General features: G+C 37.7%; 1 protein-coding gene across 8 annotated transcripts in view; it reads left to right on the top strand.

Annotated features, from left to right (window-relative positions):
• Positions 1–16,189, top strand: part of TRPS1 (transcriptional repressor GATA binding 1) — a 210,711-nt gene extending 194,522 nt beyond the window's left edge. For all 8 annotated transcript variants that reach the window (XM_065752470.1, XM_065752475.1, XM_065752477.1 and 5 more), the window contains 2 exons: positions 5,282–5,404; positions 10,464–16,189. In XM_065752470.1, coding sequence (XP_065608542.1) covers positions 5,282–5,404; positions 10,464–11,525 — 1,185 coding nt within the window. In that variant the 3' untranslated portion in view covers positions 11,526–16,189. The remainder of the gene's footprint in view (positions 1–5,281; positions 5,405–10,463) is intronic.
• Positions 16,190–24,801: the final 8,612 nt, after the last annotated feature.

Raw genomic sequence — 24,801 nt, forward strand, 5'->3', positions numbered from 1 at the left:
CATCTACTTACAGCTTGTCCCAAATCTTGGGGGTCACCTGGCTTACGCTGAACCACTTCTGTTCAGACTTCTCATTGCTTCCCTTCTGACCTCCTTGTGGCCAGAGTGCGTGTAGAGCAAGTGCTCTCAGTGAGGCCACAAACTTCTCCGTGAAAATAGGTCAGGCATATGCTTATCCTCGTTAACATCTATTGGGCAAGAAAGAGTGTTTTTTAATTAAAAGACAGGTGATTTAGGCTGGATATTAGAGGAAATTTTTTACTCAGAGGGTAGTGAGACCCTGGCACAGCCTGCCCTGAGGACTTGTGGATGCCCCATCCCTGGAGGTGTTCAAGGCCATGTTGGATGTGGACCTGGAAAGCTTCATTTAGTGGAAGATCATTAGTTCCAGCCCCCTGGGCGTGGTGAGAGGTTGGAACTAGCTGCTCTTTAAGGTCCCCTGTAACCCAAATGATTCTGTGATTTTATGATGTCTGCACTATATATTCTGGACCTGTAATTACAATGTTCTCCATTTTTATCACACAAGGAAAGCCAGAGATGCTCAAAAGGTCCATCCATGCTTCATTATATCATCATTTTTTGACAGGGAAGTGAAAGTAATCAACAAAAGACAAGTTTTGTTGTGTCCAAAATCAAGGAAGAATGATGTCAGAAAAATGCTTGGCTGATGCCTGTGGAGCCTGAGTTTCTAAAAGTATTGTCTGGCAGAAATTTTGAAAAGAGAATGTATTTGGCACTAGAAGAGTGTCAGGCACTCTCATTTTGTCGAGCTTTCTAAAAAGCCACCATTTTTGAGCAGTGTCTTTGTCTATGCATTTGTAGTATATATTTTTCTAAATGAAGTTCTGTTAAAATAACTATCTGAGTATGTTTTTAAGTATTCATGTATTGCTGTAGGGAGCAATGATGCTTCTGCATGGCTACAAAATTTGATACTGTATAAACAGTGTGACATCGTTTTTAAAATCTAAACCAGGTTGTTTTTTTAATGAAAAACAATGTCCTGCTACTGTCAATATACCTGAATGAATAACTTCTCACAATATTCTCTGTTGTTTCATTGGCTAGCAAAAATCACTGATAATTCTCTTGTTTAAATTAAGTCTTAAAATTACTGAAAATCATTCAAGGAGTTAAAAAAATTACCCATTCAGACCTGATGATGTGTATACCAGGTTTCAGATTTGTTCAATTAGAAATGGTCAAGATAGGAAACCATACAAAATGTGAGTAAATATTCTGCATATCAAGGGTTGTTATGCAATTACATGCTTTCAGTATGGTTCTTACTGAGGGAAAACAGTAGAGAGATCTGTAATGCGTGTTCAGTGAATAACTGCAAGCTTTCCTAGCTTAGTTATATAAAAATAACAATCCACTTGTTGCTCTTCTACTAATATTAAAATGTGCACATATTTTGTTTATTTTTCCCAGCGTGAGGTCACTATGGCTGTAGATTTGTTAGAAAGTTATATGAAGAACTTGAAATTCCCCTGTCCACTCTCACTACCCCCACCCCAATTTTGGCAAATCTCCAAATTATAAACAGCTGAACTGATTTAAATAAAGTTTCAGTACAAAAACAACAACAAAAAAGTAAGGTTACATCTGGGCTGAGAAGAGCTTGTGCCAAATTCCAGCCCAGTGTGATTTGAGACAACAGTGATGTTAAATGCCCAAACCCATGAGTTGGAATGGAAATAGAGAAACTACACTAGCCCCTTCAGGATTTGTGATTGTAATGTAGTGGTTACAAGGCTCCAGATGATTAAAGCTTGACTTAGTAGATACATATTTTAGTTACTCACAGCCTTCAGGCTTATTCTTCCTAAGATACAAGGGAAATTTTCATTGACACCTCCAGTTAGTGCTAGTGACATTGATTGGAGACTGTGGCTCAAGCCTTCCTCTGATAAGTTTCATAGATTTGCCTTTTCTGAGCTGATCTTAAGAGATTCCTTAATTATGTTAAGTCTGTTCACATTTGAAAAAGAGCAAAGGGTTCCATATTTCTTTAAAATGGTGGCCAGGGTTTGTTGGTAATGCAGCTCTTGAGCATATGACTGGGTTTTACTGAGGCTGTGGTCTGTTGCTGTTGTTCAGATTTTGCTGAATTGGAGCTCAAATGTCTGCTACTTTGTGAGACTATCCCAAAATACTAGCATTATTGGCCGTTGTTCTTGACTAACATAAAAGCTGAATATGCAAAGCCAAACAGACTCATGAAGTAGAACTGTCATCACTAATTAACTTCTAGGACAAAAAATAACTATTTAGATAACTTCTGTTTGCTAATAACCTTTATAGAACTCTGTATACGTAAAGCAAAGGCCAAACTTTTTTCTTTTTTCTTTTTTTTTTAAGAAACTGTGTTGGTTTAGGAGAAGAGAACTAGAGGCATTGTAGGATTTTAAAAAGAGCTTACATTTTTTCTAAGAGGGATGATCAACGTGTCTCAGGTATATATTTGACAAGCAGGCCAGTTCTCTGGTAGTGGGATTTGGGAGCCAAGAATATGTGCTCTGATGCCACAGTTATGTTCACTCTGGAAATTCACTTTAAAACAACACATCTCCACTATAAAAAGCTGTTTAAAAATTAGCAAACAAAAAGCCCACCAAAATACCAACATTTTTTTTTTCCAGAGATGACTTAATTATTAATTCATTAGTATGTGTAACAGTTCAGACAGGCTGAGGAATAATTGTTGTTTATCCAGTACAGTCTTGAAACGACACAACAATAAGAGACTAGGAGGGTGAGGAAAGATAAATTTAGGGAAGTGTGTCCATCTGAACTGCTTTGGACTTATAAACAGAAATAGTTTGTGTGTAATAAACAAACATGAATATTCAGTTTTGGTGTACGTAGATATTTTAGTGTGAGATAATTAGGAGCTTCTTGTCAGCATTAATCCATTGCAACTGTTACCCATGAACTGTGTTTCTAAAATGAATGAAATATTTTCTCTAAAAAACCAAACGTGAAAATGAAATTACTTTTCTCGATGTTCTAAACGTATATATACTATTTCCATATGGTTCAGTGAGGATTTCAGTCTTATTACTTCTTCCATCACCATTCAGGTGTATGTTAATACGGAGTATAAACCATAAAACTACCAGCTTTGTGTTTTAAAAGTCTTCCATGACTTTGTAGAGCCTATTTCCAAAACTCAAGTAGTGCAAGCAGAAATGAAAGGGTGGAAAGACTTATTCAGATTAAGACTCTACTTGTTTAATATACCACACTTAGAAACCATAGGCTGACAGACAAAAAGTAGGAACGGAAAGGAACAGTTAGGCGCTTGTATCTGAATCCTGGCCATATACAGTCATTTCCGCTTGGAAACTTCTCGCCTTTCAAATGGACCAAATTGGGGTTAATTTAGTGAATCTTTCATTGTACTCTTAAGGAAAATATGTCAGCAGCCAGGTGAAGTTTTGCTGGGGTATGCAACCACAGAAAGCATTAGGAGCTCCAGTTTACTGGTAGGTAAAGGCATCTTCCCAGTGAACGCTGTTCCGAATGCAGTGTTAGATGTTGGCTGAAGGATATCGGCTGCTATTCAGTTCTTCCCCTACACACACCTTAAAGTAGCACAACCTGCTGTACTAATGAAATTGTGTTCTTAGTTTAAAAGGGCAATTGTTAGCCTGACTTTGTGCTTGCTAAAAACATTTCCCCAATCTTGTTAAATTATTGCACTCATTTCAGATTTTTATGGCTGTGCAGCTTACCAGCCCTCGTTTCTTTGCGTTTCATTCATTTTCCTTGTATTGATGATTAATGGAGGATGTCGAATGTTAGAGTGAGCAGGCATCAGCAAATGCAAGATCATAATTAGTTTAGCTGACGAGGGCCTCTGATAGCACTTGCATCTGGATGGAAAAATTACCCTATAGGGAACTGGCTGCTCACCAGGTCTTTTTAGTGATACATTGTGAAACACCCGATGAATCAAATGCCCTTTCAATGCCAAGAAAGTGTTCCAGTCTTGAAGCCAAAATTATGTCTGCAGAAAGCTTTCCATTTGAAATGTATCAGAGTACAATTATAACCATTGTATTTTTTTGGCACGAACACTGGTCTTCTACAGTATAGACTGAAGTTAAATAAATTACTTAAATTTTATGAAACCCTGAAATTTTGACTTATAGTGTTAGTAATTTTTAATTTATAATAAAATTAGTTTTCACCCCGACTGTTTTTCCCTATGCTCAACCATTCTTATCTTTGACGCTGAAGGTTTCCTACTGACTTTTTTCCTTTGCTAAAAGGGAACAGAGTTGAAATTCAGATTTTCTTTTCAGCAGAAGAGTTCCGTTTCCTGCTTATTAGTATTTGTGCCCACAAACACAGCCTGACTTTTATTTAAATGAGAGGTTTAATAAAATCATTCCTCTGCAGAAAGAATTTAACGAGCGATACTCATAAACTTGTCTACTTTTAAATATTCTTGGATCTTTATGAAAGCTGATGAATGCACAGCTCAGTCTGATTGAAAATCAGTTGGTATTTATGAAAGTTGTGCTATGCCTTTCTTTGCCTGAATAAAATAAATATGTCTGTTTGCTGATGAGCCTGTTTTCTTGGATTTCAGGTAAAGCTCAAAAGAGGTCTCACTGAGCATACTGTACTTCTATTTATTTGGCAGAGGTTACTCCTTGTTCTTAGCAGGCTGAGGGAAATCTGTGCTCTTACTCTGCTTTCTGAAGTGAGTGGGAACGACTGGAACTGAATATCGTGTATTCAATTAATGAAGTATAATCTCTAGTAAAGGAATTAGTGTGACGCAAATACAAACTGCAACTAATTATCATGGTGGTGTTTCAGGATCCCTGTTACCGATTGCACTTTAAAATCAAGCAAACAGAAAGGAAATAATCTGTTGTGAAACACAGCGAACAAAACAGGAGAAGTTTACAGAATGTTCTCTGTCAGCCTCCAGAGTGGTTTTTCAGAATTTGCTGTTTAGAAACCATCATTAAATGCACAAAACCTGAAGTTCAAAAAGTTAAAGCTGTTATTCTGAAAAGGCTTTGGTGTTTCACACACCTCATCCATCACTCCAGGGTTAATTATAATGAAAATCAGTGGTGCCTATTAAGCACAATTGAACCTGACCTCATTATGGGCAGTGTGGGTTTATACTGTCATTGTTGCCAGTCTAGAGACAAAACTCCTGTGTTGATTTGTCCTAACTCCGCAGATCATGTGACTCACCTCTGACCTGTTTTTTTTTCTGTTTTTTTTTTCTTCTTCTTCCCTGTTTCAGAGACGTAGAGGCTCGGGTGTTTTTTGTGCCAATTGCCTGACCACAAAGACCTCTCTCTGGCGAAAGAATGCAAATGGTGGATATGTATGCAATGCGTGTGGCCTCTACCAGAAGCTTCACTCGGTAGGAAGAACTTGCTGGTTTGTTCTGAAAAAAAGGTTATACAGCTAAGCTGGACAACTGTGGTCTTGCCTGGTTGTGTGATTAGTACCACTCCCTGGCCTGCACTTAATTTCCTGATGGGGATTTGCAGTATGGTCACTTTGGAATCAGATGTGATTCATTATGCAAAAGGCTGTGGGATGCTGTGGGTAGACATGTTTGAGATCACCAATGATGCATTTAATTATTTTGATACAAAATAAGGGGAAAATTACTTCTTTTCTGGGAATTTATTTATAAAGGCATACAGTATGCTGTGATGGAAGCTCTCTCCATATCAAAAGTATCCTTGTTGTGTTTTTTGTTTGCTTTTACTTCTCCTCTCTTTATTCTTCACACCAAATTTCGTAGAATTTTTTTTTCCCAGTTCTGTTCCTGGAGTCTGCTTCAGGATTCAGAAGTATCAAGAAACATTGAGTACCCACATGATGACACTCAGTACTTTCTGGGAGAATTTTTCATTACCCCTCTGGATCAGGCATGGAATAAGTAATAAAAATGGACCATCCGTATTGGTTTTCATCTCACTGACACTTGGCTTGATCCTGAGAGATGTTGAATGCTTTGGTCCAGGTCCAGGAAAGCCATGTTTCAATGCTTCTTTGAAACTGTGCCAAAATGCTCAGAATCTTTTAGATTAAGACCCAGTGTTGTGTTTAATATTGGGTTAAGTATTATTCCCTACTTTGAAATTTGGAAGTTGCACTGGTTTTTGTTAAGAGGAGCTGGGGCAGCCTGTGGGAGTTTGCCAACATAACAATCTGGACTTAGAGCCAAAATCAGAAACCTGTATTTTGGTTGAGAGTCCATTGCCTTAAAACATTCTTTAGAAATTATATTTTCAAAATGACAAAAAATAGCGACAACAAAAAAAACGAGGAAACTATTTCAAATGCATTATTACTGAAATGCCTATGTATATGTAAATTTGAAGCATAAACTTCTAAGTAAGTGAATAGTTCGTATGAATTTTATCCTTCATCACATGCACAGGCCACATAACAATCCTGTTTACTTAAGACCACTTTATAGAAAATAGTTAGTTTTCAAAAGCAGCAAGTTCATCACCAATGTTAAATGATAGCTCTGTTTATCTGTAATCTGTTGTTCTAAGATCAGCACCTGTTTGTTAGTTCCAGAACATCCCAGCCAGACAGATGATAACTCATTGAGAGAAGAAGGACTAATACATGATTTCTGGTCAGCATCTTGGTCAGGTCTTGGTGAAAGTATCACCTTCCTGGAAAACTCACAAAGTTCTAAATACATTGTCTGATTTAAGATACATTGATTACTCATGAGCATGTTCAAAGATTTTAAAAGGATGATTTGGCTTTGGAACATTAATTTGATGTTTGATTCTATTTGTCTTTAGAATTTCTATGGAAAGCCTCCATTTTTCCTTTGTATGATACAAATTTCTAAATGGAAGTGTTGAACTTAACCATAATTACTAGAATAACAATGAATGTGTAGAGAAGCAAGTATCTGATTTGAATTCAAAAATGTAGTTTAGATAATTCTTACAAACTGTACAGCACAAGCAGTATGCTTCCCACCATAACAGTTAGCAATACAATGTGCAACTTCCTTTTTTACATATAGAAAAAAAAAATTGACGCTGTCTTTTAAATCCACTGCTCAGCTGTGACAATAAGCTGTCATTAAGTGGATCTTTGACATTAATATCTACAGTTGAACTTTTACCAAACAAACAGAATGAATTTTATTAAGACACCATTCTGCTGTGGTAGAGTAGGAACTTTGCTGTAAATTGGGTTCTAAACTAATTAAACATCTCTCTCCATTGTGACAATGTTTAAGACAGTGACATAGTGTTTTGTGTGACAGTAGGAGTTTGAAGATTTTTTTTATCTACATATTTCTCTATCTGTCTCTCCATGAAAAATGACAGTGTGTTTTTGTCATATATATATATATTTGAGTCAAGGAGTCTAGGATGAAACAGTTATTAAGCTGAAACTATAAAAAAACGAAGGGAGTAGAACTGCTCCCTCCTATAAGCCGCCCCATTAAACTATATTATGCTACTGAACTGAAGAAAATTATTCACCTCTGTTAGGTTTGTACATTTCATAGCTACTTTTTAATTGGATTATCACTGCCTAAAACTACTGTGCTCATTAACCGATCAATACTTAAGAATGAGTATAATACAGTTATCTCTGCAGTCTCATATTTTACTGGTATTTAGTAAGGAATAAAATCCATGATCTGTCCAATAATACTAAAGAAACAGGGTCTGATAAATGCTAATATTGTAATGATTCCAGCCATGAGCCACATTTCCATTTCTATCAACATAGCTATGGACCATTTACATGAAACTTTTCAAAGGTTTCACATTTCTGTCACTTAATGCAGGAAAATATATTATGAAATGTATAATAATATTTAAATGGTGAATTATTAATATAGTTTAAGTGAAAAAGGTGCTTCCATTTTACTGAAAACTTATACACAATGTTCACATTTACTGGCATAGAAAGGTATATTCCTTTTCTCTCCAGAAAGTCATGAGTTTGACCACTTACATTGTGGCATTCCTTATTGTTTAATAACTCTAATACAGTCATGGAAAACTAGATTTTATTCAGTAGTGATTCTTTGGCCAAATTCTCAGACTGCTTCCTTGAAGAATTAGAGCATATTACTCTAGGATTAGATATAAACGATCTTGTAGTCCAGAGGTCACAGCAGTATCCCATTGTATATAGCGAGTCTAGTCAAAATAATCTACTGAACTATTTGTTGAATTTTCTTTCTTTTTCTTACTTATATTTTAGAGAAATGGAGATTACCAGACAAAAAAAAAAAAAAAAGTACTTCATATATTATATGTAACATATAATTAAAGTTCTAATATAGGACATCTGAAATGGAAAATTCTGGCAATATTTCCACTGTTTTCTGATTTGAATGCCCCGTTGATGATCTAGAAGTGACTGGGTTTTTTTTGTTTTTACTTGCAAACACGCATAGTATTGCTATCTGCCCCTTTTTATTTTAAATAGGAGATGTGTGTGTAGTGTTACTCCACTGAGTAGTCAAAAGAATACAGTTGTCATACTGAAGTATTGTTAAGTTGTACCTACAGCCATTAACTCCTGGCAAGTAAGTTGAAGAGCCAGAATTGCAAATGCATGTGAGGATCCTTACTCACATGTATGAAGATGTTTCATTTAACTGCTTGCAGGATCAGATTTCACACCTGTAGCAAGGTTAAAAGTATTACCAATCTCTTGAAATGATATTCTGAACGCATATAAAAGTGTTCTGTAGTGTAGAAATAGAACTTCAGTGTGAGCATGTCAACAGATCTGTTGCACTTTGTCAATATGACAGTGTCATCAAAAAGTAAGGGAGTTACACTTCTAATATGTCTATTAATTCACCATTGAATCTGCATCTATAAACTTTACTTGCATAAAGTTCATATGGAAAATATTCTAATTTTACCTAAGCATGATTTTGCCTCAGCTTACTTTGGTCTGTTTGGGATTGGTTCAGATGCTGTTTTTCTGCTAGGTTGAAATTTTGTTTATTTAGACTCATTTAAGAGTACTTTTATTTAGATTTTTAATAGAAAATAGAATTTGAACAAGTAGGTGTACTGCCTAAAATGTGGTTAACCATTAGAAATGAGTAGGCATCGGGAAAGTAAATAGATGAAAAAAGAGTGAAAATGTCATATCAAGGAGAGAATCAATTAGAAGAATGAGAACTCCTCAAGCTCTGGATACTTCTATGTTAATATATAAAATTATGTTACATTTGAGTTACAAATTGTTTTGGATACTGATTGTAGGCCAGAATATAATCCACACTTTAAAATAATGCTAAAAAGAAAATTCCGAAGTAAACGTATAAGTGGAATATTTTGTGGGGCACTTCTTTGGCCTCCAACCAGAACCGGATTATGTGTGCATTTGGATGAGACAAACGGCAACTCCAGAACACCAGACTGTATGACTTTTAGGTAGTTTTTGTTGTTTTAACATCTGCCCAGTAGAGCAACACATACTGACATTACAGTACCATCTTTCATTCACATACTGTTGCCTTCCTGCCGAGGGGCCTTTCAAAAGAAGCCTGGCTGCTGTCCTAACTCATACTATTTTTCTTCCTTCACGCAAAAGTATTTTCAGCTCTTCTTTAAGTAGGCCACCTACCCTGAGCTAGTGTGGGGAAGTATCAAATAGAAACAGGAGGCCTTGCTTGATTCTGCCTCTTTCTGGCTGTTTTTTTCTTTGCAGACCCTTTCCTTCCTTCTGAGGCTTTCTTCTCTCCATCATCTAGCACAGCACTATAGCATTTGGGAAGAAACACGTTAGAGGTGAAGGAAAAGGCATAGGTAACAAAGTCCCAGCATCTTTTTGGAGCTTAATAAAGCATTTTCTTCTTCATCCTTGTAAGACCCTTTTCTGCCACTGTCAGCACCACAGCAGATCTGCATCCCTTCTGCTAGGTAACAGTGGTGATGATCAGCAAGCCATGTTTTTACTGTCATTTCTTATCTGTAGCAAAAGGGGGTGGGTGTAAAGGTAAGTAATACCCAGTTCTTGTTGTGGTGTGATCTGTGCAAAGCCCTGCCTAGTACCAGTTCTTGTGGCATACTAGATGGAGTAATGCAAGTATGGAGCCATGCCTCTCCCACCTAATCTTTAGTTCTCAGCACCCTCTTTCAGCAGATCTCACCCAGTCTTTTTCAGGAGTAGAACAACTTGGACACTTCATCCTTTTTTAAGTAAACAGGTATAGTAAATCTAAGACGGTTCACTTACGTAAGTGTGATAAAACAAAGCAATTCACAGTTTATTGTTAACATGAGGGGCCAAGAGGTTTGCTTTATTTGTGAAAAATAGTAATTTCCTTAAAACTCACTTATATTATGTCTCTTGAGAAAAGAAAAGATAAATTTGCATGAACCTGGTCTGGTAGATTTGTTTAATGTCTCTTTCTTTTTCCCTTTTGCTCATTATGTGTGTGTTCCATGCAGACTCCCAGGCCTTTAAACATCATTAAGCAGAACAATGGTGAGCAGATCATTAGGAGACGAACAAGAAAGCGCCTTAACCCGGAGGCACTTCAGGCTGAGCAGCTAAACAAACAGCAGAGGGGTAGCAGTGAGGAGCAAGTCAATGGAAGCCCCTTAGAGAGGAGGTCAGAGGATCACTTAACTGAAGGTCATCAGAGAGAAATTCAGCTTCCCAGCCTCACTAAATATGAGGCCCAAGGTTCATTGACTAAAAGCCATTCTGCTCAGCAGCCAATATTGGTCAGCCAATCTCTGGATATTCACAAAAGGATGCAACCTTTGCACATTCAGATAAAAAGTCCTCAGGAAAGTACTGGAGACCCAGGAAACAGTTCATCAATATCAGAAGGGAAAGGAAGCTCAGAGAGAGGCAGCCCGATAGAAAAATACATGAGACCTGCGAAACACCCAAACTATTCACCACCTGGAAGCCCTATTGAAAAGTACCAGTACCCACTCTTTGGACTTCCATTTGTACACAATGACTTTCAGAGTGAAGCTGACTGGCTGAGATTCTGGAGTAAATATAAGCTGTCTGTTCCTGGGAATCCACACTACTTGAGTCATGTGCCTGGCCTACCAAATCCTTGCCAAAACTATGTGCCTTATCCCACCTTTAATCTGCCTCCTCATTTTTCAGCTGTTGGATCAGACAATGACATTCCTCTAGATTTGGCGATAAAGCATTCCAGACCTGGGCCAACTGCAAATGGTGCCTCCAAGGAAAAGAGTAAGGCACCACCAAATGTAAAAAATGAAGGTCCCTTGAATGTAGTAAAAACAGAGAAAGTTGATAGAAGTACTCAAGATGAACTTTCTACCAAGTGTGTGCACTGTGGCATTGTCTTTCTGGATGAAGTGATGTATGCTTTGCATATGAGTTGCCATGGTGACAGTGGACCTTTCCAGTGCAGCATATGCCAGCATCTTTGCACGGACAAGTATGACTTCACAACTCACATCCAGAGGGGCCTACACAGGAACAATGCACAAGCTGAAAAGAATGGAAAACCTAAAGAGTAAACCTTAGCACTTAGCACAATTAAACAGAAATAGGTTTCCTTGATGGGAATTCAATAGCTTGTAATGTCTTGTGAAGACCTATAAAGCACTTCATATAGAGAGCATGCCTTATCCAATATTAAAACCCTTGTCTTTTCTTTTTCTTCCTTTTTCTTTTTTCTTTTTTTTCTTTTTTTTTTCTTTTTTTTTTCTTTTAAATGAGTGGGTTACCATGAAAAAAAGAGCAATTGTATGGTGGCCTGAAGGTGGGGGAGATAGTAATATGGGACATGGCCCACCAAAGCTAGCCAGAATGCAGTGTACCATGGCAAATAACTTTGAGAACATTTTACCGGACACTTAACCTTTGCTATTGTGTAAGAGACATAACTGGCAAGAGTGCAAAGATGTGTATATGTATATACTGCTGCGGAGGTATAGTGAACATATGCACACTGTATATAAGAACTAGACTTGTTAAATATACAGATGTTAAAAGGTCATTTTCTTTTTTTTTTGTTTTGTTTTTCAATTTGGGCTAATTTCTGCCCTACAACATGCCTTAGGATCACTTTTTCCTCAAAGCTTTGGCAGCAGTTTCATCTAGGTGTTTCTCAGACTCAGCTGATTTTTAGCTACCTTTTTATCACTACATTCTTTCTAGCATAGGAAAACCATTTTGTGCTAGTGAAGTCTCTAATACAGAAGCCACACTCCGGGTTTAATTTGCGTGGAACAAGGTAACCTGCTGTATTTTATTTTAATATATTTTAATATATTACATTTCTAAACCTTAAAGCCTAAGGTTACTTCTCTGCAGACTTAACATTACTATACATACCAGTCAGTCCCTTCAGTAGACTTATACCAGCTTTTGCTAAGTAGCATTAAATGTCTTCATAGTACTTTTTAATACTTTAAAGCTTTGTAAAAACTGTCCATGAAGGGAAAGCTCCTCAGCATAACTGCTCAGGGAAATAGGGCTAAATAACTAAATATTAAATAATTGGTTAAAGGTGCTGTTAGACGAGCCTCCATGCTTGCTACAAGGGTGTTCAAGAACTGACTTTAATCATTTTCATTATAGTGTCCCAACCAGTAGTTTATTATTTTGCCACAGGGATGTAGAAGATATTACAAGCTACTGGATGCACTGTCAGATTAACTTATTTCATTAAAGAAGTTGGGAGAACAAATAGAAAAAAAACCTTATTTTTCTAGTAAATATTAATGTATTACATTTCAAATAATGGTGCCTGACATATTGAATAATTATTTTCTACAGTGTACGTATGCAACAAAGATATTCCATCATGCATTAGAGTCAGTTCTGGCTCTGCCTCGCTGTTTACATTTGCAAATGTAGCAAACAAGGTAATGAAGCAACTATTTCTATTGCAGTAGGTATCTTTTTTTTCTGTGTGTGTGCATTAAAGTTGTAAACGATAACATGAAATGAATGAAATTTGTTGATATTAATGGTATGGAAAAACAAGAAGGAAATGAAAATATTTTTATGCCTACTTAGGAGAAAAAGGGTAGCACTATTCATTCCAAGTACTTTTGTATTCTTAAGCTCTTAACTCACATTGTTATGCTTAAAATGATAAACATATATCCTCTTTTTATTGCTTTGTCTGTGTTTCAGAAGAAACATTTCAGAAATTATTTTGATAAGTGCTGTTTGACGATGCAGCACTGATGTTTTATTGCATTCTGTAGTAGCATTGCACTCCATTTTTACAATATTACGCAGTTGCTTTTTTGTTTTGTTTGGGTTTGTTTCTTTTTCGCAGTGCAGGGTCTTAGTTCCTTACGGTTGGATGGCAGGTGTAGCTCAACTGGTTCATGAATGTTGCAGCGAATGAAGTTTAAAATGTCTTTCTGATACTATGTTGTCTTTTATTTCTCCATTCATACATTTTATTTTTTAAAATGTTCTATAAAAATATCTCTGGACTAAGTCCTCACTTGAGATTATATGTAAAGGGTCCTATTCTGATCTCACTTACATGCCGCCTTTCTCAGATTTTCATGTAATTGAACTAAAGCATCATAAAAAAAAAAAAAGTTCTTGTATTTAACATACCTAAATCTCACCACTCTCCCTTCTAGGATTTGGTGCACTTATAAGATTATTAGCCAGATAGACAGGGAGGTGGAAGATAAAAGGAGAGGTGATAGGAGATGTCTTACAGGGGTTGGCAGAAGGAAAACAGGGAGGAACTGGCCTAAACATTCGGCACTTTGGTAGTCTTTTGAAAAATAGCGTGCCTAAAGGAGCGGGGAATGACCATCACCATGCTTGAGAAGCACTTACACAGCTGATCACCAAAGGTCACACTGACCTTGGCAGTATTTCACACAGATGAAACATTATTGCACAGTTTCTCTGATTTGTTAGGCACAGACAGGCTATTGTTCAGCATTAGGCTTGCATTCCTTCCTGCTCCACCCATTGCTTCTATACTGGTGAGCAGCATATGGAAAATCCCACTCAATCCATTCATGGTTGAGTTCTGTAAACCTTTATTAGTGTTCTAGGTTAGCAAAGGATATTGGGCCACATTCTTCTTACTCTATTTTTAGATGAATCTCCTGCTTGATACCATTGCCAGACAATGTCTGGTTATGTTTTTACTGTTCTCCAATAATAAGTTCTGACTTGGTTTTTATTGATTTATTTTTGTTGGGTATTTTTTTTCTGGTTGTTTTTTTTGTTTGTTTGTTTGTTTGTTTTCTCTCTCTGGAGACTGAAATAGATTACCTTTGTTTTGTTATGTCAGGGTCCAGTGTGTGTCCTTTTCAGCTTTTCCAAGAAACGTTAGGTTCACTTAGCAGTGATTTTATTGGCTTCAGATTTAGCTGCCTGCCAGTTATCAGTAGTTACTGTTTTGACTTACTTATTCCAAGACCTACCTGTGGCTTCTGCACTGATAGAAGCTGCATCTTCATGGCAAAATATTTAATGGGGGACATGCGCATTATAAAACTTGAGCACCGCCCTATACTTCACAGTATCTCTTGCTACTCAGAAGCAAGAGGCCAATAAGGAGAAATACACCCATCAGGGTTTGGGGATGAGGAGAAATGAAATGTTAAGAGCGCAAAGAACAAGACAGTTTTTGATATTAATAGTGCACCTAGATAGTGCAAATAAAAATTGAGGAACGTGTGTTATCCTTGCCATGACATATTGAGATGTTGTAAGATTTCTGTTTTATAAGAAATGGGACGTTGCCATAGCCTGTTCTCTTTGGGATGGGGGGAGCACAGTTGTGCGTATTAACAAAAACGAAGTGATTCCATTCCTATTCCGGTCCACCTCACAATGGATATTAATCAAAAGAAGACTACATCCTGGCATTAAAAAATAAATATCCTGTGAAATAACTCTCAAGTGGAAACTGATGTTAGCACACGCGATTGATTAGTACACCCACTGCATTTCAATCAACTTACAGCACTGTAACTTAAACTTTCAAAGAGTCTCTATTTGTTCTTAGAATTCCAGTGTCTTCGGAGTATAGTGCTTCTCTTCCTTGTGAATGTTTGTTGGAGATCTGAAAATGCTTCTCGAATTGGATCCTGGACTGAGCAGAGGGTTCAAAAAGAGAGTGCATGGTATGTGAACTTGCAGAATAGGAACAGTTTCACTTCTGATGAGCTAACACTGTGTGCAGTCATGCAGTATCTTCTGCAAACCAAACTGTCTTTCAGCTATCACTTCGTGGCTATTGCCCCTCAAGTTTAATGCAGCAGGAGATGACAATTTTCCGGAGCACAGGTTGAGTTCAGGTCCTAACCTTCGAGCACTTTCCAACAGAATTGCACCAGATTGCCTATATGCTGAAAGGTGACACTGGATACCTTCTGTCTTTGCTTTGGCTAAAAATGGACTATGTCAGTTCTAAAAGAGAGAACATAGAGACATCTCAGTAAGTGGAGGCATGCTGAGGGTGAGAATGAGGTGTGTTGTTTTTTTTTTTAACCAGGAGCAACAGAACAAAAGCGACCAATGCTGACTGTATACAGTGCTGAGACGCAGTGGGAGATCTGATTTAGCAGCTGTGGATAAGTGCTCAATTCAGGGGTGGACCTTTAAGTCCATCTCTGGACAGGACAGTGTTGCTTTCTAGTCATAATTACTTGCTTTATGCTCTGAGGATATTGTCTACTATCTGCTTTTGCCCAGGATGCATGAATGTATTCCTATTCTTGCTCCTGTATTGATTTTTCTTGGCTAGCTTAAATGCTAATTCCTAATACTGGTCAGGAAAAGCCAAAGAGATTAGAAGTTCACTTCTGTTCAGCCAGAAGGGTAGATACATTTCCTTCTGCTTCTGTGGAGACAGTTATGCTTGGCAAAGGATAGTGAGCAATTTGTCAGCGTATCCCAAATGTGATAGATAAGTGAAAAATCCCTTCTAAACTTTTCTATAAAGTTAAGATGAGCCAAGTAGAACGATTTGCATAATTTCTTTACCCCAGAATAGGATTCATTCCTACCCTCTTCCTTACAGTTTTCTTACGTTCATCCAGCTCTGGAAAGCCAGCAGTTGGTGAGATGCTACCTATACAGTAATCATATGTAACCCCTATTTTCCTCTTTTAGGGGTTAAAAGACAATAATTTAATGGTTCCTGGCCAAAGCCTGTTTGTTTGTTTCTTTAATTATACTTTTTTATTTTTATTTTTTAATACACTTAGTTAAAAATGCTTAGAATAAATGTGACAGCTACCACAGTTTTCTGTGCTGTGTCCTATCATTTTGGTCTCTGAGCTCTACATAGTAGGAGAACAGGAGAAAAGGAAACATCTCAAAATGCCATTGTATATTTAGCTTATAGAAAATTCACCAGCAGGAAAAATAGAAAAAAAAAAAAGAAAAAAAAAAGTACATAATAAAGAATGACTTCATGTTGCTAAAAACCATCATTAAACTTGTAGCCCTGATTTGACTCTAGAATGTTGGCTCTTATTGTTTTGTCCTTACAACACATGGATGTGTTTTGTTTTTTGTTTTGTTTTGGGTTTTCTGTTTTGTTTTGTTTTTTGGTTTTCATAGTGCATGTTCATTTCTACTCACAAACATGTTCTTGGTGTATTTCTTATGCAAACAATCTTCAGGCAGCAAAGATGTCTGTTACATCTAAACTTGAATAATAAAGTTTTACCACCAGTTATAAATCAGATTCATGTCATTGTTTCTGGGGAGAATGTAATGTCATGGTGTCACTACAACACAGTGGGGATGGGGAGGAAGAAAACCTGGAGCTGAGCTGCTGTGAGAGCTCCCCATGGCCTGATAACTAATGTGGGGAGTGGCTGATGATTTTGGTCAGAAGGCAAAGGCAGAACTGCACAGTGACTGTATGGAGAAGCACCTTAAAAAATAGATTAGCCCTAATTCAGTCCTTCTGTATTACGTACTCGAGATGTGATCCAAAACTCCTTCAAGTCAATGACAAAGGTGAAGAGTGAAATTCTGTTTCAGTGGGTTTTGAATTTTTTTTAATACATCATCATCCTGGCATTACAATGCTGGTTTCATTCCAAAGGAGAGCACATACTGGAATAATTTTGAGGATGGCATAAGACAGGCTGATTCCGCAAAGTACTCCAGAGTTAACAATTCTACCTTTCACACAAAGTCCATGGTGGTCTCTAAATACTTCCCAGTACTGAGGAGTGTGGTTGTACATCACGCCTGCAACTCATCCATGAAAAGCTCACTCCCATCACGCAGGTTATTGACTCAACAGTGACTCAGGAGCAGCATGCCACCTACAAAGTTGCCACTTCCTCCAGCAGCCTTGGAGGCTTCCTCAGAGATGTCAAATCGAAACACCGACTGGATCAGCTCAGCCTGGTGTTCCTGTTTGGATGAGCTCACAGCCCAGGGTGGTATGGCTGCCAGCCATAATTTCCATTATGCTGTAGTTTCCTTTCTCCGTCCTCTCCGTGGTTGAGAGTGTTCATTCTCATGCAAAACAATTTCTTAAAGTAATACAAAATGGTAGAATCTATTTATAATGTTAGAGTACAAACGTTCTAGGGCTCACTTTTAGAAGCACCGTGCCAGAAATAACTTCTCACTGCAATTCATTCTTTCAATCACTTCCGATGCAGACCCTATGGATTTTCAGTCTCTTTAATTTCCTCCGATTAATAAAAGTAATAACTATAGTAAAGAAAGAAACTGCTCTCAAAGGCAGTTTTGGAGACGTCAACTTTATGCTTAGTCTTTATGCATTCAGAAAAAATACTATCTGCAAAAGCTGCTCTTTGAATATCAGGAGACTATGCATATACTCTGTCAAGATTATTGTCTGGGAACTGTTGAGTCACAGCCTGAACCACTGAATGTGCACCTGAAGGAAAGATCTAGTCAGCCCTTGTGAGCAAAGGTGAAGGTGGCTCGCTTGTGTGACCAGCCTGGCTCCACCCCTTGTAGACCTCATTTAAGGGCTGACTGCCACTGAGGAAGGGTTTCTTGTTAGAGATCACTTCTTTTTGGAGTTCCTTCCCTGTAAACCTAGATCTTTGGAGACAGGTGAGCACTCATTTTCATCCTTTCGTAACACCTCCTTGTTTGCTCTGCTCTCTTTGCTTTTACAACCTTTACATATAGATATATACAAAAACTCTATACACACATACAGCGAGATACGCAGAGACATATGTATACATATATACAGAAACATATATGCAGATATACATACATATATTGTCTCTCTGTGAGAGAGGGTTAAAAATATCACCTGTTGAGGGTAACACGTTCTTGTTAAAAACTAATCGTGATCAATGAAATCCATCATTAATCAGAATCAAAACCAGTGCTTAATATTGCACTTTTGTCTCTATATTCATATGAGTCCATAATTGTAAGAGCTGAAGACCTCAAGTTTTCCTTTGTGGTTCTACTATTTGTATAGCTTAGAATGTTAATGCCTGCCTCTTGTAACAGCAGTTCCACATGCAAACAGCTCATGGAAGTGCACACTGAAACTGTTATCAGGTCTTAATATATTGTGATTATAGGGTTTGAATTTCTGCCAAGAATCTAGAGACTTCTTGTTCTAACAGCAGTGTCTGATTGTTTCCTCTTTAGATTTTACTGCTGCCATCATGGCATAGGTCAGAACTTTTTTGTCCCACATACAGCATGCTCAGAACATAAAAAATACATTTGTCAGTAGCAGATCCTGAACCATATCAAAGATTTATAAATACATAAAGACTTCAGGGTATAGAGCTGATGCATAAGAAAATGGACAGAATGAATTAGCAGCTTTATCCTCTGGGGAGGAGAAGAGTGCTTTCAATGTGCTCTTGGGGAAGAAGTTACATGGTTGTCATGTAACCTTTTTTTTTGATGAATCACAGAAAAGTAACTTCCACTTTGACACTGTCTTTATAAAATCGTGTTGACAGTAGGTGGGGATATGAAATCAATGAAATAGCAGAATGTCAGTGAAAGAGTTCACTGCATTTGTCCATACCATGATGGGCAATTACGCTGGATGGTTCGGACTCCTGAAACCTGATGGAGGTAGAGCTTGTACTGACACCATCTACCTTTGATTTCTCTCAAGAGTGACTAATCCTTGTGTGGAGAATAACAGTTTCAGTGGGTCTTTCCTGTAACTGAAAGTGTCTTTTGCACATACAAAGTAATAGAAGTGTCTTTCACACATTGTGGTTATAATGTCAGTGGAAGCGTCTGATTCACTTCCTAATGCTGCCGTGGAACTAACAGCTTAATGGTAAGATTGATAGGGTGACAGTTCTGTCACGTATCTATGAACAGCTCCATCAGTGCTGATACAGTGTTAGTGGAGCTGCCCAAAGAAATAAAAACATTTTAAGGAATAGAAAAGAAATACATTTTAAAAGAATTAAACTGTTATAAACTGTGTAAAAAAAAAAATAATAAAAATAAATAAAAAAGGTGACTTGAATCTGCCAGAGATAAGCCAAGGTTAACAATTCACTTTGTGATGGCATTACAACTTCTGTGGTCTTACTTCTTGCTTGGGAGATGTTCATAGCCACTCCCTGGAGGGCTCCAGCCTGAATGAATTCTGGAGTTTCCTTTTAGCGTAAGTAATTCTGTGACTATAAATGATCAGAAATCCAGTCAATTTATGTTCCTCTCTTACGATTTTGGTATATGTGGCAGGGAGTAATTGGAGATGATTGGTATGAAAAATTGGGTCACATCTGTAGATGGAAATGGTGGAGTGAATCATGAGCCCTCTAGGTTGTGGGGCACTGAGAGATCAGAGCTGGATGCAAGTTCAAAACACCTCTCGTTAAACATGTTACTCTTCACAGGTGTACAAAGGCTCTTCCATCTATTTACAATTCCATCATAATTCATTGCAGTAAATCTTTGCTAATTATGCATTAACCTATACAATTAAGCAAAGCATGTTAGACTGCTGATACACTGACAATCACTATCATACCCATTAACATGGCTCTGGCTAACTTCTTTATTATCTATCAGTCAATCTCAGAACATTCACAGACATTGGGTAATGACTGTACAAGGCTTATGGATGAAGCAGTCCCTAGCACCCTTTTGGCTGGGACCAGTGATGTGCTTCTAGCAGATCCTGAGTGCAGCTGAGTCGACACTGAGACCACTCCCTGTTCTCTGGAAAAGGGATATGAATGTCTCTGTTTTACTCTTCCCCCTTCTCTTGGGGACAGTTTTCCACTGGGAAGCATTAAGAGCTATGAGGTACATCCTGAGCCACTTACACTGAATGGGTGTGAGCACATTTTGGGGGCAGCACATTTGCAAGTATTTGCAACTGTGGGCCCTGTGTTCTCAGACCAGAGAATGGCCTTCTGCGTGTCTGATTGCCATCGTAGTCATTGCCTGTTTACCCATTCCCCTTGTCTGATGGGGTAGCCAGGGCAGCTTTGCCTGATTTTCAGTATCTGTAATCTGCTCTAGTTATCTGGGTAACAGTTATAGGTAGAAAACATGTTATAGATAGGTATCCGCTTTAGTAAATGTTGAACAGTTAGGACTGGTGGGAGGAATTAGTTTTATTGAACTCAGTTGTAGACAGAGTTATACAATGTATATGTAATAGATGTCTGCAGTTGATCAAATAGATCATATTTTTGTTTTTCTCTTGTCTTACATTATGAATGATGTGGGCAAATCTTTAGCTTCTAGTAATAGAAACAAAGACACAACAATAATGAACGTTCCCATGCCTCCAGTTTCCTAGAACTGAACATGACCACCCATTCCAAGCTGTTATAATTACAGACACTTTTGAAACAGCACTATTTTTCTTGCCCAGAAAAGGGCAAATATTTTTTTTTTGAACCAAATGTTTCCATTCTGTTGTGAGAACTTTTCTGAAAAAGTACTTGTTTCAACACTTTTTTTGTGAGCTTTACTTAGAACTTAATTTTTATTTCACTTCCCCTTCTAGGAAGATTTTGTCTTGACAGTAGAAAATCTCAGTCTGTGCCTATATTCCGCATTTAAAAGAATAATTTTGCTAACTCTTTGATGGAAGCCACTCTGCATACAAATCCTGAACTGCTTTAATTATTCAGTTTAAAAGATCTTGGTGCTGTTTGTTTGTTTGTTTTTTAACGAAATATGTAGTTCTGCTTTTTGAAGACGTGCTTGTTTATTTTCTAACCGTGTCTATACATACATTTAAAGCTAGAGGTTGCTGTGACATTTCATCATGACATTATGCAATATCATCTTCTGTGTGCTAGACAAACTAGTCTGTTAAAAATCTTTTTCATGGAAAGCACGCAATTAACTGTTGCACAAAGCTTCTTTCAGGTTAACCACAGCAAGAAGTAATAGAGAAGATTAACTTACCGACGTAGGCCACCAAGTTTGCACTTAAAGTAGATTCATCCATTTCCTGAGGAGAGACTGTGCTGCTGTTGAGGAGGCATGGAGTAATGCCGAACTCCCTGAATTACTAGCATATATGAAAGAGCCAGCTTTACCCTGCATTGGTAATAAATGATAAAGACATTTGGCCACAGAACAATGACTGAAAGCCTAAATACACAGAAAAGATAGGAAATTCAGATTGGAACATAAAGACTGGAAAAAGTATTAATGGAATAACAGTGAAATGCGATTACATGGAAAAAAAAGGGGGGAAATATGTGCTTAGTAAAGGTTAATTATAAGGAAATCTTGAGGCTACTGTATGCACAAGTATAGCAAAATTCCAGGGACTTAGGGAAATGTCAGATGCAACCACTATCATACAATTACTGTCTGGTTTCTGGGAACATGTCTTGGAAGAGTCCAGACATTTTCTTTCTCTCTATCAACTGCCTGAGGCCACAATTTCAGCACCACTTCAAGCTGGAGATGCTGCCAAAAGAAGCAGTCCCACTCCTATCTCCCCTGTGCTGCTTTCTTCTAATGCACAAGTATTTGTGTTTCCATGAGATGTACCAGATGAGGGAACTAATCATCTCCCACTTGCCCCCAAAAAGGTGACTTTTAACCCTCATTAATTCCCTGATCCAGTTCCCAGCACAGTGACAAAAACACCTGTGTCAGCGATAAGTATGTGGTGGTAAAATGAGCAGTTAGTGATGTGGAAAAAGGTGGTATGGGGTTTTTCTTGGCAGCTGATGTCAGCCTAAAGTGTTTAGAAACCTACTGTCCAAGGGGCTGTACTGATCCAGCTTAGAGTAGATTCTCAGCTTTACATCAAGACTGATTTTTGTTGCTCGGAGTCTATGCAGAGCAGGGGAAAAACCTCAGTTTCAACAATGAAGATATTCCTTTTCCTGGGCTTGAGAGATGCCTTGTCCTTCGGTGAGCATAGCTCTGTTGTCCTTCGTGGCATGACTCCAGCCAGTTTGCTTCTCTTTAGGCAGGACTGATCAAGTCCTGCTATTTCCTCGTGCCCAACTGTTACTTTGTGCAAGTACATACTTTGCCCACCCAGATGAATGGTTTTCATCCACTTCCAATGCTGGAGTAAAAAGTTCACTCACTTCTCATTGTGTGTCCTGATACATCACATCTCCATATTTATTGCTATACTGGCATAAAGCTGTGCACTGCAGATTCCTTGCTGAAGCAGGCCACTACAGGTGAGATACATAAGAAGGTAAAGGCAACTGGGTGGAGGAAGTTTTGAGGATGATTTTCAGCTTTGCCTTATTCTGATGGAGGCTTTTTCCTTTGTTCCCCCTCTGTCCCTCCCATTTTCTCCTTTGATTCCACTTTGCCTCTTGCTAATCTAACTAATCACTGGACATGGTAATATTGGCCTGTAAACAGCTGGAGAACACCATTTTTTTTTTTCTTAGACAACAGACACTTCCAAATATCCTGCCTGGATTTGCCTATGCAGACATTGAAACATTTGATTTGGATCATAATTGAAGACTCTTCAGGTCAGGCTACTCCTCCTTTCATACTTCTGTAATTAATACTGATTGACTAAGACTGAGTTTTATCATTACTCATTAGGCACCGATGTTCTACTCGGAGGACAGTGGACCATGCAGAAGTCAAAGCTCAGCTAAATTCTGGATTTGAGCCTTTTAAATAAGAACACAATTTGATAATAGGACAGTATGTGTCTTTAACCACCTTCTGGGTATGGTTGCCTCTAAGGATTCTAACTCCCTGAACTATTCATTGTCACGGGGAAAGGGATTAAGATGGGACAAATTTAGGGAAAATTATTTCTCAGAAAGAATGAAACCTTGGAACACTTTGCCCGTGGAGCTGGTGGAGTCACTGTTCTTGGAGGTAAGTGGGACAGAGAGGAACATGGTTTACTGAGCCTGGTGTAGGTGGATTGACAGTTGGACTGGATGATCTTAGTGGTCTTTTCCAACCTTAATGATTCCATGATTCTAAGAAATGAAGCAGTAACTGTCACCAGCTTCCTGTCTGCCTGCCCCCAGTGAAAGGAGGAGCGTGTGCACAGGGCACAGCACCACACAGATCTGATGATGCTAAATCTGCTCTGCCCTCCTGCCATACACCTGCTGCTGCCTGTGTTTATCCACTCCTGCCCCATAGATGTAGCAGTACTACATAGATGCGTGGTATGAATCCACCACCACCATCCTTTGGTTTGTGAAGTGGTTTCAGTGAGTACAGAGGACAGAAAAAAAACAACTGGGGAACAGAGAAGTTGGAAAAAATAAGAACTACAGATCCTGAACACTATAAAAAACACCCTACTGTAGTAAACTTTAAAATTATAAGACTCCCAGAGGTCCCACTGAAAGTGGAGAAGTAAAAAGGAGAAAAGGAACTATGGCCAAAGATCACAGATCCATAGCACTACTCCTTATATACTTAAAGCACATTATAATTAAGTTGAATGTATTTTGAGTCTCAACATTAAAATAAATGATAAGATCTGCTTTTTCAAGCTGGAAGCCTTCAAAAATGTCTTTTCCTGAAAATCAGATATATTTTATTGTATGTGAAGTTGCATGACTGAAATACATTGAAAATCTAAACCTAAAGTATTTTAAGTAAATTTTGTAATTAACATCACGAGAATTTTGGAGTCTGAATGAAGCTAAGAAATCAAAGGCATAGCATTATTGTTTCTGTGAGTTCATAGCAAGGAATATTATGGATTGTGGAAGAAGGATTTATCTAACCAACTTCTTACACTGAGAAGAATGTCAAGAGCAACTTTTGAACTGTAGTACAATTTCTGCTTCCCAACTTAGATTACAAATAATTTTGCATTCTATTTTTAAAGCAAAATTTTCTGAATTTTCTACAGACATTATGCACTAGGGAGTCTACAGAACACCTTGAAATGCAGCTTTCCATAAAACATTTTTGGTATCTACTTCTAGTTTTAGAGTTTTAGCAATAGTTTAAATGAACTTAGTCAATTAGAAAAGTACATGAAATTTAGGCTTGAAAAATGTCAGTTCTTTAGCCAACATCTGTCAAGACCATACTTCCTTCAGTTACACACAAAGAGTGTGATAGAGTAATAATGGTCTCGCATTTATAGCACTGTTGCTTTAGCAATATTGGGTTAATGAACCTTCCTGAGAAAACATTAGGAAATGAAGACTATTTTCTAGATGTGTAGAAAAGTGAATGGAAATCATTGATGCCAGACAAAAGCAGAGATGTTATAGTGAAAACTAGACACTAGATATATGCTGAGTTAAATAATATCCTTGTTTCCCATTGCATTACTAAGATAACAGAAAAATAATATTTAGCACCTTGATTCTTTCAATATCTCCAAACCCTTCTGATTCCACTGAATGAATATCT

Source organism: Cyrtonyx montezumae, unplaced genomic scaffold, assembly GCF_038088225.1.
Source record: "Cyrtonyx montezumae isolate F1298 unplaced genomic scaffold, pur_monq_1.0 scaffold_8, whole genome shotgun sequence".
NCBI lineage: Eukaryota > Metazoa > Chordata > Aves > Galliformes > Odontophoridae > Cyrtonyx > Cyrtonyx montezumae.